Below are 17,427 nucleotides of genomic sequence, written 5' to 3'. Positions count from 1 at the left end.
AGGAAGAATAAAATCTCTAAGTTCTCTCTCTCATTAGATGCCCAGGCTCTAAGTTTCAAATGCATCCAAAGTCTGGAGACAAAGCTCATTTTCTAAGAAATGTAGGAGGAGAGGACAACTAGCTTTTATTGAGGAGTGTGATATGTTTTACAAGTAAGAACTCATTTAACACCTCTTTATATTAAAGAAACTAAAGAATAAAAACACAATTTGTTCAGGTTTGTCCAGCTAGATAGCCAGTGGCCCAGCTGGACCAAATCTGTCTTAGTTTGGGTTGCCATAACTAAATACCATAGGCTGGGGGGCTTAAACAACCAGAATTTTCACACAGTTCTGAAGGCTATAAGTCCATAAGGGGCTGGCCAATTCAGTTCCTAGTGAGGTCTCACTTATGCCTTGGTACATGGCTGCCTTCTCAATCTTTCCTCACATGGCAGTAGGAAAGAGAGACAAAGAGCTCAGGTCTCTTTACTTAAAATGGCATTAATCTCATCATGGGACCCTACTTCATGAACCCTAATTACCTCTGAAAACCATCGCATTGGGAGTTGGGCTTCCACATAATGAATTTGGCACAAATATTCAGTCTGTAACAAAATCTATGCAGCTTTGCCCCAGAATCTGTTTTCTTAAAACATTGTGATAGCAACTTGAAAAGGGAGAGAAAACCAGGGAAGTAGAGGTGCTAGGGTGACACAGGAAAAAATAAAAAATAAAAAATAAAAACATACTGGGAGAGTAAGTAAGTATTGAAAGTTAGCATCCTCAAGAACTATACTAGGGTCAGCCGTTTACTTTTTTTATTCTTTCACAGCAATTGATAACATACCTAGAAAAGAGACAGTACTTTTACATATCCATGTAACAAGTACTCACAATTTGCTTCATTTGTTGATAATCTTAGTCCAGATTACTTTTACTGTAATTCTGTATTTCAGTTATCTTTGCTTAGTTCACTCAAGAATAAGCAACTCCATTTAGAATTTTCTTCAAAGTATTTTTTTTGCATTTAATTCACAGATGAAAAAACAATTCATAACTTTATTTCTCTAAAGAACAGCCCATAATTAAACTGGGGGATTTATGTAAGATAACTCTGTGCAATTAATGGATCTTGCCAAATTTACATTTTCCAATGTTTTTAATAACTAGTATATGAAATAGTAGTTGATCAAAGTACTATATCCTGTGCCAGTTTTGTTTCTGCACACTCTCATTCTACTGGGTAAAACATATCCTCATTCTACAAGCTAACACACTGCCTAGAACAGAGAGCATTGAACCAAGAGTCAAAGGAGACGGATACTCATTCTGGCCCTATTATGTAAATCTCTTATAGGCTTAATGTATAAGGCTCAATTCCTCCACTGTAAAATGAGAGATTAACTTTCCTCCTATGGGCTGTATAATACAACTATCAGCAATAGTATTAGAGGGAAGGGTGATAAAAAGAGAAGTAAAATTCAAACCAACAATTAGCTTCATCTCTTTATATACTAATAAAAAGATTTGATTATAAATGAGAGAGGGAGGGGTGTGTGGGGGAGGAGCGTGTAATGATTTGGATGTGAGGTATCCCTTCAAAAGCTCATGTGTGAGACAATGCAAGAAGTTTTGGACGAGAAATGATAAGGTTATGAGAACCTTAACCCAGGTAGTGCAGTAATCCCCTGATGGTATCAGCAGAGTGGAAACTGAAAGTGGGTAGGACATGGCGGGAGAGGGTGGGCATTGGGGGTGATGTGCCTTTCAGGTAGATATTTTGTATCTGGCAAGTAGAGCCTCTCTCTGCATACGGATCATCAGGTGAGCTGCTTTCCTCTGCCACACTCTTCAGCCATGACATTCTGCCTCACCTTGAGACCCGAGAAGTACATCTGGGTGTCTATGGACTTATACCTCTGAAACCATGAGCCCCTAAATAAAATTTTCTTCCTCTACAATTGTTCTTGTCAGGTCTTTTAGTCACAGGAGCAAAAACAAAAAAACAAAAAAAACTTAACTAAAACATATAATTCTATTTTTAGTACCTGCTACATTAGATAATTCCTTCCTAGACAACTATCAGAATAATTCTGTTCCATTTTGAGGGAGGTCAAGATCAACAAAATAATAGTGACATGATGGAGGATCCAAAGAGGAACTGCAATTAATAGACTGAGATTTCACTGGATTTCTGATAGAAATCCATGAGCATGTTTAGTGGCCTTGTAAGGTACACTTCAGTAAATAAATGTGTGTGTGTGTGTGTGTGTGTGTGTGTGTATACACATATATAGTTATTTATTTATTTATTAAAAAATAAAAAGTATTTTAAAAACAGTCTCTAGGCTAGAGAACAAAGAACAAAAGTAACCATGATTTCATTGACTATATATCATTTAATTTCAGGACATATGATTTATTTAAATCATGTTTTAACAAGATAGAAATTTTAAAAAAGGACATAAAATTGAGCATTCCTTGCCTACATGTCCACAATTCCAGTTAGCTTCAAATAAGGAAGACATGAAGTGCAGGGAGGATCTAGGGCCATTAGTACCCTGAGCCTGCCGTTCCTGTAGGATAGTGAAAATTATTTCTGGATGTGATTACTGCATAAATTTTAGTTATCCCTTGTTACAATATCTATAATCTACTTTAAAATAAATTTGCACAAGAGATGCAATAGTAAGCATGATCCAGTTAAAGTTCCAACTTTAATGGTAGTCTCTGTCCTACTAATAACACTCCATATCTCAAGAATGGTTGCCTAGCCTTAGGTAAAAAGACCATACTCCAAAGGCAGCTAATGAATACTGCTCAGTTATTCCTATCTAAATCAATAATAGGGGCTTTTTAAATTAGCATATCAATGACTGCAATTAACTCTTCTTAGTGAAACTAGTCATACAAGGTGTTCAGATTAGTTAAAAATATCTTAGAGATGTTCCATCCCTATTCCCTTCAATTAGAGAATATGACAGTTTAGTAGAGGCTATGGCATGGATTTTTTTTTTTTTTTTTTTGTACTGGGAATTGAACCCAGGAGCACTTAACCACGAAGCCGCATCCTCTAACCCCTTTTGTTTATTTTGAGGCAGGATCTCGCCAAGTTGCTTAAGGCCTTGCTGAGTTGCTAAGGCTGGTGATCGTCTTGCCTTAGCCTCCAGAGTTGCTGGGATTACAGTTATTTGTCACTACTGTATGGCTCTTTATGAAGCATTGGAATCTTAAGACATTGGAATTGGATCCAGGCATTGGATTTTTAGATGCCTGGTGCAAATTATAAGAGTAACCAATTCCTACCTCCATGATGTTTTAGCATCTGTCTAGAACAAATAAATCTTTTATATAAAATCTTGATGAGAGTATTTACAAAACAGAGAGCTAGGCAACTTCAAGTTTACAAAATAGGCTTTTCAGACAATTTTGTTCCTACTGGCCAAAAAATATGTTTAATAAATATTGGTATTATAGGAAAGATTAGATCTGAATCTTGCTTCAGTTTGATCTAGCAGCAGAGTGACAGTAATACTGATGTACCTGCAAAATTCCATTACACTTGTTATCCAGGAAATGTTATTAAAGGCACCTTTTCCTCTATCAAAATATCCCATTTTGAATGACAAACTATATGAAATCTCTACTTAATAGTGACATTGGATTGGGGAGATAAAGCTAAGCCTCATGAAATTTGAAATTCTTCTGCAGCTGCTCTTATCTACTAAAATGAACCTAAGAGGTATGAATATCTCATTGATGGTGGAATATGGACTGAGTATTGTATAAAAAAATTCAATCTATTTTCACAAAACTAAACTACCATTACAGAGCTGTAGGATAGATTCAAAACCAATTTATGGAAATAGCAGGCTATATTATTTGAATCAATCCTCTCACATTGAACAATTTAAAATGCTAGATCAAATATTTGTTATACACACACACACACACACACACACACACACACACACGTAAATATTTGTACAGTATCATAAAGGCAAACAAGTGACATTGAGACTTTTAACCTATCCCAAAATATCTGAACTTTACGTTGACCACCTCATGGAACCAGGGACCAAAAATCAAAGCTCCAAATCCACCCAAGGTATAGATTCTATACCTTGTCCACAATAAACTGGTAATCAAAGCCTGCAGACTCAGAGAAACCAACCCATGCAGGGATATGCATTTAGTGTCTGGAATGACCCTCAAACTTGATTTAAAGTAATCTTAAACCTAAAGGACCCCCCCCAGGTCCTACCACACAAAAAAGGGAAATCTCTTGTGGAATGTACCTTCATCTCAGATTTTAAGTTACTGTATACAATTAGAGTGAAATTTTTCATAGGTAGCATGCTACAGTTTCACCCACCCTAACAAATTATTAAAATCTACAGGTCACTTTAGAAGTAGAAGTACATTCATTCCAGCAACTTGATTTTTAAATACACACACACACACACACACACACACACACACACACACATCTTTCTTGCTTATATTTACTGCACTGATAGACATGGTTAAGATTCCAATCCCTGGGAGGGGAGAAAGGGTATGGGACGGATCTGGGGGTGGGAAAGATGATGGAGTGAGATGGACATCATTATCCTAAGTACATATATGACTGCATGAATGATGTGACTATACATCATGTACAACCAGAGAAATGAAAAGTTGTGCTCCATTTGTGTACAATGAATCAAAATGAATTCTGCTGTCATGCATAACTAATTAGAACAATTTTTTTAAAAAAGAGTCTAATCTCTTCTTTTTCTGTCTTTTGACCTTTCGTGACATTGAGAATTGTGGAACTACTGTTGTGAGAATAACCTGCATTCACTTGAGCATCATGTGGTGCATGAAGGTAGTAACACTTGGATTAGACCTTTGACACCTAGAATCCAAAATTAGATACTCCTGACTCTAACAGAACACTTTAAAATAGAAACATTACAAAGGATATTCAACTTTAGGTTTCTCTAGAGTTTTGACAGGGAAGGAGAGAAGGGGATAAAATAGCACCAATAAATATAGCAGGGCAGCCACAAATAACTAATTGTGTGTGTGTGTGAAAGTTACAGTGAAACTCTGAGCTGCTGGAATGTAGCAGTGAATTTATCTGGCAATTTCTAGACTGACTTGTGGGTTATGACAATTTTTTAATGGGCAGGGAAAAGGCTACCTCTGGGAAAAAATCCACTCTGAGGGTTTAGAAAAATTTATTCGAACAATATTATGTAGAATGTAGATATACTAATGCTGATTATAGGAAAAGCACAAAATTAAAGAATCAGCCCAAAAATCTAATGAATGGGAAAGAACAGCCACAGCTGATGTGGAATGTCTGGTGTAAGTTCAGTCTATTCCATTAGAGAGCCACATGAGCTTGAGAAAGCAACTGGACCACTAGCAGATCTTAGTTTGCTCTTCTATAAAATAACACTGGAAGACTGGATAAATTCCTTGACTGCTTCTACATCCCAAATCAATGATGTTTATGCTTCTGTGGAATCCTCAGTGGAGGCATATCTCGAGAGAAGCAAAGTTTATTCTAGAGGCTACAAGTGATTCCCACATGGAAATCATGGCTCCAGACAGTACACTGAGGCAGAAGAGGATTTGATCCACAAACAGGCACTGGCTACTTGTTTCTTCAGACTTTGAAGGTGCCTGTGTTTTAGAAAATGGGGTTGCAGTGTTTCAGTGGGATTCAAGCAATGGCTTTACATCCTAATAGGATAAAGTTTATGCATAATTCTGTGTGACCCTTCAACTACTGACGTTCATGCCATGTTATTGTTAGTGCTGCATGTTAAGCCAGCAAATTTTCAATGAACTCTCGCTGGCTGTACCACAGACACAGATGTCAGGCGGACTCCTTTGTTCATAAGGTTCTCATTATTAACTCAACCCAAGCTGAATATTTGACTGAAGGAAAGGACCATATCATTATTTTCAGATTTCATTCTATGACTTAACAGGGCTACATCTGCCAGCTTTAGAAACACCAAGTACTTCTTGGCGCCAGCCTTGGCATTCTTCTCTATGACTATTACCCCAAATGGTTCAGCTTGAGGAAGTCTCCTCACCATCAAAACAATTTAATAAAAACTTAATTGTGATTAAGAGTTACTCATCAATTGACAGGGCATACCACACTTGCGCTATTTATGAATTATTCCACACAATATTTTAGGCCTAACAAATAGAATCCACATTCATGGTGGGTAAGCCAGAAAGCTAGTTAAATGTTTTCATGATTTATAAGGTCTGTGTTATACTTAAAACCATATTTCTTTAATAGGTAAAGTGGCATTCCATTGGATAATTCAATCTGCTTAATCTATTCTAAGGCTCTGGGGCAGCTTAGGGGACATCCAGAACATGGATTTAATTCCTCTCTACACCTTTGGGCAATATCTCTCAGCATAAATGTGATAGGAATTTCTGTCAACTGTAGGGTAGAATTCAAGTTTTAAAATATTAACACTAAAAGCCAGTTACACTGGTGTATGTCTATAATCTCAGGTACTTGGGATACTGAGACAGGAGGATTTCAAGTCAGAAGCCAGCCTGGGCAACTTAGCAAGACCATGTCTCACAATAAAAATAAAATGTGGCTCAGTGGTAGAGCATCACTGGGTTCAATCCCTAGAGCTGCAAAAGAAAGAAGTGGTGGTGGGGTTGGGGGAAGATCCTAAAGCCATTAAAGCCATTTAGAAAATGTTAGAAATCACCCTTATTCCAAATATAGAAAATATGTTATAAGCCTGTTAAAAATATAAATTAAGCCAGACATGATAACACATTTCTGTAATCACAGAAGCTCAGGAGGCTGAGGCAGGAAGATTGCAAGTTTGAGGCCAGTCTGAGCAACTTAATGGGACCGTCTCAAAATAGAAAAAAAAAATAAAAAAAGTTCTGGGGTATAGCTCAGTGGTAGAGCATTTGCCTAGCATATGTGAGGACTCTTATAGTATCTTCAAACTGAAGGTCTAAGGGAACATAGCTCATGTTCCCTCATTTGAGACAAATGATGATTTATATAGCATGAACATCTAGGTTAATATTAGACATATCATAATTGAACCATAAGAACATTCTCAAAACAACACTTAAAACTAGATTCCCTGTGAGTCTTACATTGATTGAAGCTGTTCTGGTAGACACTTTTAGGTTTACTTCTTCTTTATTTTAGCTTGTCAAAAACTCATAACTAATATTCAACCAACTTTTTTGTCCTGTGGATTAACTTCCCTAGGTATTTTTAATGGCTGTAGAGACCCTACTATCTGGCTCACACTTGTATATATCAATAATTCTTTGAGCATGGCATCCAGAAATAAACACTTCAGATATGGTCTAATTACTTACAGAACACAGTGCAACTGTACTTCTTATGATATAAAAATATTTATTAATAACAGACTGAATATATCTGCAATGGACTAAATATTGTGTCTACCATAATTTATATGTTGACATCCTAACCTCTAATGTGATGTTATTATGAGGTAAGGATTTGGGGAGGTGATTAGATTTTGAGAACAGTCCTCATGAATGGGATTCATGACCTTATAAAAGAGACCTATAAGAATTCTCTCAGACTCTTTCTGCCACATGAGAATAAGGAGAAAATGGCAATCTGCACCCAGAAGAGTGTCCTCATAGAACCTAACCATGATGGCATCTTGATCGTAGACTTCCCAAGAAACATCATACCTCCCAACCAATCCATCATATCCAAATTTTAATATTCAATACTTGGATTTTTATTTTTTGCACTTACCATGTTGTATGTCTTTCATATCTAGATGAAGACTAGACATTAAGATTCCAACTGCTTGTGATCTTTTGTTACTTAATAACTTGACAACCTGCTCAAGAAAAAAAAGGAAAGGGAACATTAATTTGAACTCCAATGTACTTACTTTTTAAAATCCTACATGAAAAACAAATTAAGAGAAAACACCTTATGTCATTCCTTAAAGTATTTAAAACTGATTTTTGTTTGAAGAGAGCTTTGGAGCTTTATATAATAAATCTTAAAAGTCATGTTCTTTACCAGTCTTATAAGAGCCTGACCTGTCATCAAGTAAATTTTCTTATAGTTTAGGAAATTAGTTTGATCTCTATGAAATAACAATTGTACATTTGATCATTTGTAGTCTGATATTTTTAAAGTATTCCTTTTTTACTATGATTCTGTGAAAAACTGGTCAATAAGCAAAGGGCAAGGTAAAGGCACATGCACAGAGAATCTGTTAGATCAGATCAGTTGTACCAGAAACAGAAAATGTGCTTTTATTTGGGTCATTTAGAAGGCTCACTATTTTACTGGCAGTTCCTCTTATACTGCATTTGACCCACATTTTATGGATAACTTTCTAACTAATTAATAGAGTAGTAGAAGCATCAGACTGAAGGGACTACATCAGCTCAATCTTAAGTCAGCTGTCCAGGGGGACTTAGAAGACAGTACACACACCTCGCTAGGAAGGTTTCTGAAAACAGAGGTGGGTAGGCTGCTATAGAACAGACACGTTTAAACCATGTTCTCTAGAAAATAACACACCACCGATAAATCCTGCTTATGAAACTCTTATCCCAGATCCTGATCCTTGAGTGGAAGCAATTTCTATTTACTCTCTGTGTTTTGTTTTAAATCTGCTTAGAAAAACATTAGAGTTTTGAAAAGGAAAGAAAAGTGGTTATGGTCAAATTACCAGAACTGACAGCTGCCCTAACAGCTATTGCCTTTGTTGACCTTTTCTTTCTTTTTGGTTTCAGTTGGATCAATCAAGAAACTAATAAAATAATCATACCCAGCTGTCACACAAAGTCACAGGGTAAAACAATCTTCTCATAATAATTGCATTCCTGATCCTCCAACAGGGATGGTGGTGGAGAATAAAATAAAACTTCCAGAAAGACTAACCACAAAACCTCCTGTCATTTCTAAAAACCTCCCATGGTAAAGCGACAATATCTCACAAAGGTACTCCTTTCTCAAGGGAAAAAAAAAAAGAATACAATATATAAATTTTGATTCTGTATTTGATCTTCAAACATTAAATTTCACCCAAAAAATAAGGCTAAAAATTGAATATGCATCAACTAGTTCAGCTAAGCATTTCTATCAAATAGCATATCTTCTTCAGAGCTGGCTGAAAAACAGAAATTTAATATCAAAAAAGAAGATAGCATATGTTCTTTTCTAAAAAAGTGAATCTTACTTCAGGTAAGTATAGACTGGGTCCCATCTGTGCTGCTTGACAAAGCAGCTTCTATTAAGTTTCCTGTCATCTTCTGGCCCCTATTTGCAATGAACATGTTTGAGTCCAGGTGTCATTTGACTTCCCCCCTGGTGTTGGCATGTTGATTGCACCCTCATAGAGATTCCCTACTCCAGGGTTCCTGTCAGTTCTCAATCCTTTTGAAGGTGAATTATCCTGATTTTGTCTCATATTGGCATATCCCAGAGTTCTGTACCACATTCCCTTTATGATAATTTCTCTTGTATGGACATACATGCCCATATCTTTAACTCAGAAGTTTTCCAGTTGATATCTCCATTTAAATCACCCACATAAATGTCCATTTGACATGCCTAAGGTCAAAGTCTTATCAGTCCACCCCAAAACCTCCAGCCAGCTTCTCCTCCTTTCACCACCTGCCCAAGTTGGAAACCAGAAATCTGTGTACAGTTGTACTGGGAAAGGAATTCAGGAATAAAGAGAGAGAGATAATGAGTCTCGAAAGAAAGAAAGAAAAAAAGAAAGAAAGGAAGGAAGGAAGGAAGGAAGGAAGGAAGGAAGGAAGGAAGAAAAAGAAAAAAGGTACCCATGAACCATTCAAATGCAGAAAATACCCATGAACTGAAATGCAAAAAGCACCCATGAACAGTTGTACCTCCTGAGTGATGTACCCTTAGCTCACACCCATAACCTTGTCTAAAGAAGTAACATGATTTTATTCTATTTTAACGCTGAATAATATTCTGTTGTGTGTGATTGATATGTATGTGTGACACACACACACACACACACACATACATTTTCTTTATCCACTCATCTACTGAAGGGCAACTAGGTTGGTTCCACAGTTTAGCTATTGTGAATTGTGCTGTTATAAACATTGATGTGGCTGCGTCCCTGTTGTATGCTGTTTTTCTTTTGTTTTATTTATATATGACAGTGGAATGCATTACAATTCTTATTACAGATACAGAGCACAATTTTTCATCTCTGGTTGTATAAGTAATATATTCACATCTATTTGTATCTTCATACATATACTTTGTATAATAATGATCATCACATTCCACCATCATTAATAACCCCATGCCCTCTCCCTCTGCACAATCTAGAGTTCGTCTATTCCTCCCATGCTCCTGCTCCCTATCCCACTATGAATCAGCCTCCTTATATCAAATAAAACATTTGGCATTTGGTTTTTTGGGATTGGCTAACTTCACTTAGCATTATCTTCTCTAACGCCATCCTTTACCTGCAAATGCCATGATTTTATTCTCTTTTATTGCTGAGTAATATCCCATTGTGTATATATGTGACTTTTTTAATCCATTCATCTATTGAAGGCCATCTGGGTTGGTTCCACAGTTTAGCTATTGTGAATTATGCTGCTATAAACATTGGTGTGTCTGTGTCCCTGTAGAATGCTGTTTTTAAGTCCTCTGTGTATAGACCGAGGAGAGGGAGAGCTGGGTCCAATGGCGGTTCCATTCCCAAATTCCAAGAAATCTCAATACTGCTTTGAATATCGGCTGCAGCAATGTATGAGTGTACCTTTTTCCCCACATCCCCACCAACAATTATTGTTGTTTGTATTCTTAATAGCTGCCATTCTGACTAGAGTGAGATGAAATCTTAGTTTTGATTTGCATTTCTCTAACTGCTAGAGATGTTAAACATATATATCTTCTTTGAGAAGTGTCTGTTCAGTTCCTTGGCCCATTTATTGATTGGGTTATTTGTTTTTTGGTGTTAAGATTTTTGAGTTCTTTATATATTCTAGAGATTAGTGCTCTATCTGATGTGAGTGTGGTAAGAATTTGTTCTCAGTCAGTAGGCTCTCTATTCACCTCACTGATTGTTTCTTTTGCTGAGAAGAAGCTTTTTAGTTTGAATTCATCCCATTTATTGATTCTTAATATTAATACTTGTGCTATAGGAGTCTTATTAAGGAAGTTGGGGCCTAATCCGACATGACAGAGATTTGGGCCTACTTTTTCTTCTAATAGATTCAGTGTCTCTGGTTTAATTCCTAGGTCCTTGATCCACTTTGAGTTGAGTTTTGTGCATGGTTAGAGATAGGGGTTTAATTTCATTTTGTTGCATGTGGATTTCCTATTTTCCCAGACCATTTGTTAAAGAAGCTATGTTTTATCCAAAGTACGTTTTTTTGGTGCCTTTGTAAAATATAAGATAACTGTTAATTATATGTGGATGGAGTTGGAGAATAGAATGCTAAGTGAAATCAGCCAATCCCAAAAAACAAAATCCCAAATGATTTCCCTGATTTAAGGATGCGGATTCATAATATGCTGTGGCGGGGGCGGGGGGGTGATGTGGGGGTGGGAGAATTAAATGAACTCTAGAAAGGGCAAAGGGGAAAAGGAGAGGGAGGGAAAGAGGAATAGGGATAGGAAAGATGGTAGAATGCGATGATCATCATTACCTTAAGTACATGTATGAAGACATGAAGGATGTGGCTCTATTTTGTATACAACCAGATATATGAAAAATTGTGCTCTTATGTATAATATGAATTGTAATGCATTCTGTTGTCATATATAACAAATTAAAATTTTAAAAATATCCTCAAAAAAAAAAAAGAAGTAACATGAAGGCAATGCACAAACACACGGAAAACTGATGCAGAATTATATAACTCAGCTCTGGCTCTACCTCTAGTCTAGCCCCTAGCAACTGTCCCTCATAAATACTAACAACCCAAACAAACAGGTTGGTATTTCTCCCTCTGGTGATAGTCCACATTCTCCCTTGAATGTATGTGCTCCTTGCTTTACCCACAAAGGCATTGTTCCTGAAATTGCCCCCATTACACCTTGAATATATATTTATTTTCCTAAATAAAAGTGTAACTATGCCTTTGACTTATAAAGATTCTGATTCTTGGTATATGTGATTTTGTCACATATATCAAGAACTCTGCTAGTCCAGAATCAAGTTCTCCCTTCTCTCAAGAAACTCCTCTGAGCCTTCTTAGGAGATATTTCTCCTCCTGTGACAATACCTCCCCTTCAAAATCATACTTCTGTCTGGTATCAAGTTTAGTCATTTATAACTCTTCTGTACCTTTGAAAGTCATTCCTGCTCTATTGTTTATCATAGCCTATTTATTACATTCTTTATCATATCCTGTACTGATTAATGCAAAAGATTTCTGACTATTCTCTCAAAATCTAGTTTAATGTTCCTCAAACTATGTTCTTTAGACCAAAAGGCATCCCCACCACCTAGAGATTTATTAAAAATCAAGTTTTGGGGCCCTATCACAAACCTGCTCATTAGAAAATCTAGGAATAGAAAGCATCAGTCTTCATTTTAAAGCCTTCGACGTGGTTCAAGAACTACTAATATAGCCTCATCCCTTCTTGCCCATTCTCCAAACTTATGTCCAAGAACCCTCTCTGAAAATGCTGATATTTGCATGTTGCTTTTTGACTTTTAACCTCTACTTTTTACAAAATTAATTAGTTAATTAATTTTAATTAGGTATATATGACAGCAGAATGCATTTTGATTCATCGCACACAACTGCAGCACAACTTTTCATTTCTCTGGTTGTACATGATGTAGCGTTGCACCATGTGTGCAGTCATATGTGTACCAAGGTAATGATGTCCATTCCATTCCACCATTGTTCCTATCCCCATGGCCTCCCCCACCTCTTCCTTCCCTTTGTCAATCAAAGTTCCTCCATTTTTCCCATGCCCCATCCCCATTATGGACCAACATCCACTTATCAGAAAGAACACTCAGCCTTTGGTGTTTGGGGATTGGCTTACTTCGCTTAGTATGATATTCTCCAACTCCATCCATTTACCTACAAATGCCATATTTTTTTCTTCAAATAATGCTAAGTAATATTCCATTGTGTATATATAACTATAGTTTCTTTATGCATTCATCTACTGAAGGGCATCTAGGTTGGTTCCACAGTTTAGCTATTGTGAATTGAGCTGCTATAAACATTGTTGTGGCTTCATTACTGTCATATGGTGATGAGCCCAGGCCCAGGTTAGGCCCAGGACTGCCACAAACATTTATTTTTTAAACCTGAGTGGCTTATGATTAAGAGTTAGTGCTTTAAAAGAACATGTAGAATGCTTCACAATTCAGACCTAAAACTTGTGTTTTCTTTATAATTCAATTGCCCTTGATTATAAACTGTATTTTATATTATAATGCCAAGATAATAGGTAGGAAAATGGGATATAGCTAAGATTTGGTAGAGCTTTTTTGCTTAGCATGATTGAGGGCCTGGGTTTGATCCCAGCACTGAAAAGTAAAACAAAAAATAAAGAGGAAAAAAATTATTTTGAGTCTTTGTAAAGTCATATCAGATTCAGTTAATGTTGTCAAAGTCATTACCTTCCCTAAGAAGCAGGACTGTATAGAAATCATGAACTAGGGTTCTGTAAAATAAAGTTATCTTTCTTTCTCTCGCACTGCACCTGAACTATCTGGTATCTTTTTAAAACAAAGGTTCTGATTTTTGAGTATGAATGAGGCTGAATGTCTAATAAGCTCCCAAATAGATGATACCATTGTTGTGGAGCTCAGAACACAAAAGTCCAAAGTTCTCCCATTTGCTTCCTAACATGTTCTAGAAAAGCTATATACTGTTCAGTACTCTAAAGCCTCAGTTCCTTCATCTACAAGTTGATATCAGCATCAACTTCAAAGAAGCCTAGTGGATAGCATCGCAACACACCTGGCACTCTTAGCAATGTACCTTGTTACAGTTTGTAAGTTAATACAAATAACAAAATGTTTGGCAACTTTTATCTTCAGTTGGTTCTCGGTCCATTGAGCTACTAATTCATTCAAGTTTGCATCTGCAGTGAATATCATTCCAGGAAAAGCCTTGGATTCAACATTAATAGCATGATAAATCCCAGATTATACTTTGAAATGAATCAGAAAAAAAAATTGAAGAAAACCAATTCAGGTAAAGGAATAACTCAGGAATAATTCAACAGCCTTTTATCTCTAAAAAAGATCAAAAGAAGTAGTAATTGAAATGTTTTAGGTAAACTATTCCTTTTTATTTCTGAAAATTGATAGAGAAAAATGAATTGGAGGGTTAAAAAATTCTTAAAAGAAACAATGATTGCTTACTCCTTCAGTATTAATTTTTTTCAAAGATTCAATAATTGATGATAATCATAAGAATGAGGAGTATGCCAAGTACCATCTTAAAATAAAAATTATTATGGGGTGCAGTGGCACATGCCTGTATCCCAGCAGCTTAGAAGGCTGAGGCAGGGGCATCTCAAATTTAAAGCCAGCCTCAGCAAAAGTGAAGCACTAAGCAACTCAGTGAGACCCTGTCTCTAAATAAAATACAAAATAGGGCTGAGGATGTGGCTCAGTGGTCAAGTGCCCCTGAGTTCAATCCCCCATACCTTAAAAAAAAAAAAAAAAAGTTAAATAGTTTTTGTTTTGATTGTTTTTAAGAAGTATCTAAAAATCCAGTGTGCAAAGACAATGGTAACTCCTTTTCCCCACTGCAAGCAATTTTCAAGTGACAAATCAGGAAGCCATCATACCTAATGTAGACAATAAAACAAGAAAATTAAAAGGATGAGAAAGATTGCTTTTAGCTTTGCACTTCACACATCTGCCTGCCAGTGATTTTTTTATAATTAATTAATTAATTAATTAATTAATTTACTTATTTTGTTGCCGGAGTTCAAACCTACACAGCCTCAGAGAAGCTAAGCAAGTATTCTATAACTAAGCTCTATCCCAAGCCCAGTAATTTAAAATATAGTCAAGAAGTTTCAAGTAACATTGAAATATTAGAAAAAAAAAAGATCTCTACTTTTCATTCACTTGTTTTATCTTCTAACAGTGCTCAAAAAAGCAAACTGTATTTTTTAAAAAGTAAGCCACATAATAGATTATGCATGCCTTTTTGATTAGCGTCTAATGTAACTCAAAATAAAAATTAGGAAAAAAATTTTAATGAAATCCTTAATAGTAGACTAGGAAAGAACAGACTAATGTCAATATTAAAAAGAGAAAAGAATGAAACACTCCAGTTCACTAGAACCCTACTGTCCAATACAGAACAACTGGCCACATGTGGCCAAGTGGACTTGAAATATACATAGTCTTTTAAAGATTTATTTGATTTATTAAAGGAGACCCAAATATTTCATTAATTTTTATATTAATTACATATTCAATGGCAATATTTTTAATATTTTCATTCTATACACTATGTTAACTTTTTTTTTACATTTCTTCATACTTTTAAAAATGTGGCACAAGAAAATCTTCTGCTATATATCAATTTATCTATTTATTTATTTATTTTTGTGGTGCTGGTAATTAAACACATTGCCCATGCATGCTAGGCAACTGATCGTGAATGGTAGGCAAGCCCTATACCACTCAGCTTCATCTGCAGACCTAGAAAATTTAAAGTTTTAATAATTGACTTTATTCTATTTCAACTGGGTAGTACTAGATCAGGAAGATCCAACAATTTCACATAAACCACAAAAGCCATTTAGCTTGGACCTAGATTTCATTTTTTTTTGTTTTTAAGTTCAAAGTTCAATTCAAACAACTGATGATAAAACTGGTATCTTTTTTCCGCAGGGTGGGGGGGGAGGTGCTTGGGATTGAACTCAGGGCCTCACATTTGCTAGGCAAGTGCTTTTTAATCAATGAGCCACATCCCCAGCCTGATAAAGCTGGTATCTATGTCAAAGGTTTTTTGGCTATTGAGCAGCCTTACTTTTGAGCCAATGAAACAACTACATGTTAAATTTGTTTACTATTCGCATAAGTGTTAAGTAGTCAGAAATAGATAAATACTGATGCCAGAATTTGAGACCCTCACCTGAGTTTAGGAAGATTCTCCTTTCCATCACACCAGTATGCTCCAGAGAATATTAACACTACATATTCAAATCCTTTACCCTTCAGACTGGATTTGAGCTTTCCTATTAATCAAATGTGATTCACATTACTCGCTGATTACACAACTAACCTAAATGAAAATATTAATAGTAATTAAAATAATTTATTTTGCTATTTGTAGAAATCATACCTATCCAATTTAATGTCAATTTTAGCACAGCAATAATAGAAAGTAATCCATCTTATTATCATCCCTCAGATTTAACCAATACCCATGACGTATTTCCATGTGTTTAATAAAACCTTTACTAAATTTTCTTTCTGTAACAAAGCACAATCCTCTGAAGACTGGCCTTTTCACCTGATTGCAGCCCAAAATTGGTATGCTACAAATCTTAGCTAAAGCGTTTTGCCATATTCAAAAGGGTTTTCCCTCTCCTCATACTCCCTGATTCCTCCACATTTTATTTTTGACCTCCCTAATTTTTTCTTCTTTGCACAATATCATTTCATCCATTTTTCTTCCAAGCTCAGTAATATTTTTAGTTCCTTTAGCTAGTTACTTCTTCAATTATTTCCTTGGACTGATTTTCTCTTCTGTACTTCCTACCATCTAACTCATGACATTCCCACAAAGGTTATTTCCTACTCTTTATGTTACTTTTCTCTACTGTCTAATGAGTACATCCAAGACCTTTTGAATGATCTCATCTATTTATGCCTCATATCTACCTCACTCTTCTGAGCTGTATTCCATGTCTGTACCTTATTAGATCAAATTCTAAGCACATTCATTCTATAAAACAAAGGATCATTGTGATGAGTGCCATGTTTAGGAACCTATGCCACAAAATCCTCTTTATCTTTTAGCAACAGAACTTTGGGATTTTAACTGGGTAACACTTTCCACAGCCTATTTTATACCTGGGAATAGCCTTGTCAATAAGTTGTGAATAATAAAATGCAGAGAGTATGTGTCAGTCATCCAAGAAGCAGCATATCATGAAGGAAGCATGTAGCAGAACAAAACCACCTACCTCATAACCAGGAAGTAAAAGAGAGAAGAAAAGAAGGGTTTCTAGTCCCATTATCTCCTTTGGGCACATACCTCCAAAGACCTGAAGACTCCCACTGAGTTCTACCTCTTAAAGATTCTACGGCCTCCCTGTGGATCAAGCCTTTAACACATGGGCCTGTGGGGGACATTTAAGATCCAAGCATCCACAGTAAAAAGGGCAGCCTCTATGAAAAATCTTCTTGCTTGCCACTTCTGCTTTACTTTTTCACTCAGTAC

General features: G+C 36.0%; 1 protein-coding gene across 2 annotated transcripts in view; it reads right to left on the bottom strand.

The window, feature by feature from the left end:
* Fmn2 (formin 2) overlaps positions 1 to 17,427 on the bottom strand; it is a 341,897-nt gene that overhangs the window by 187,950 nt on the left and 136,520 nt on the right. For both annotated transcript variants that reach the window (XM_026390773.2, XM_077803042.1), the window contains one exon: positions 7,778 to 7,865. In XM_026390773.2, the coding sequence (XP_026246558.2) occupies positions 7,778 to 7,865 (88 nt within the window). The remainder of the gene's footprint in view (positions 1 to 7,777; positions 7,866 to 17,427) is intronic.

Source organism: Urocitellus parryii, chromosome 9, assembly GCF_045843805.1.
Source record: "Urocitellus parryii isolate mUroPar1 chromosome 9, mUroPar1.hap1, whole genome shotgun sequence".
NCBI classification, from domain to species: Eukaryota; Metazoa; Chordata; class Mammalia; order Rodentia; family Sciuridae; genus Urocitellus; species Urocitellus parryii.
This window is presented reverse-complemented; position numbering and strand designations above follow the sequence as displayed.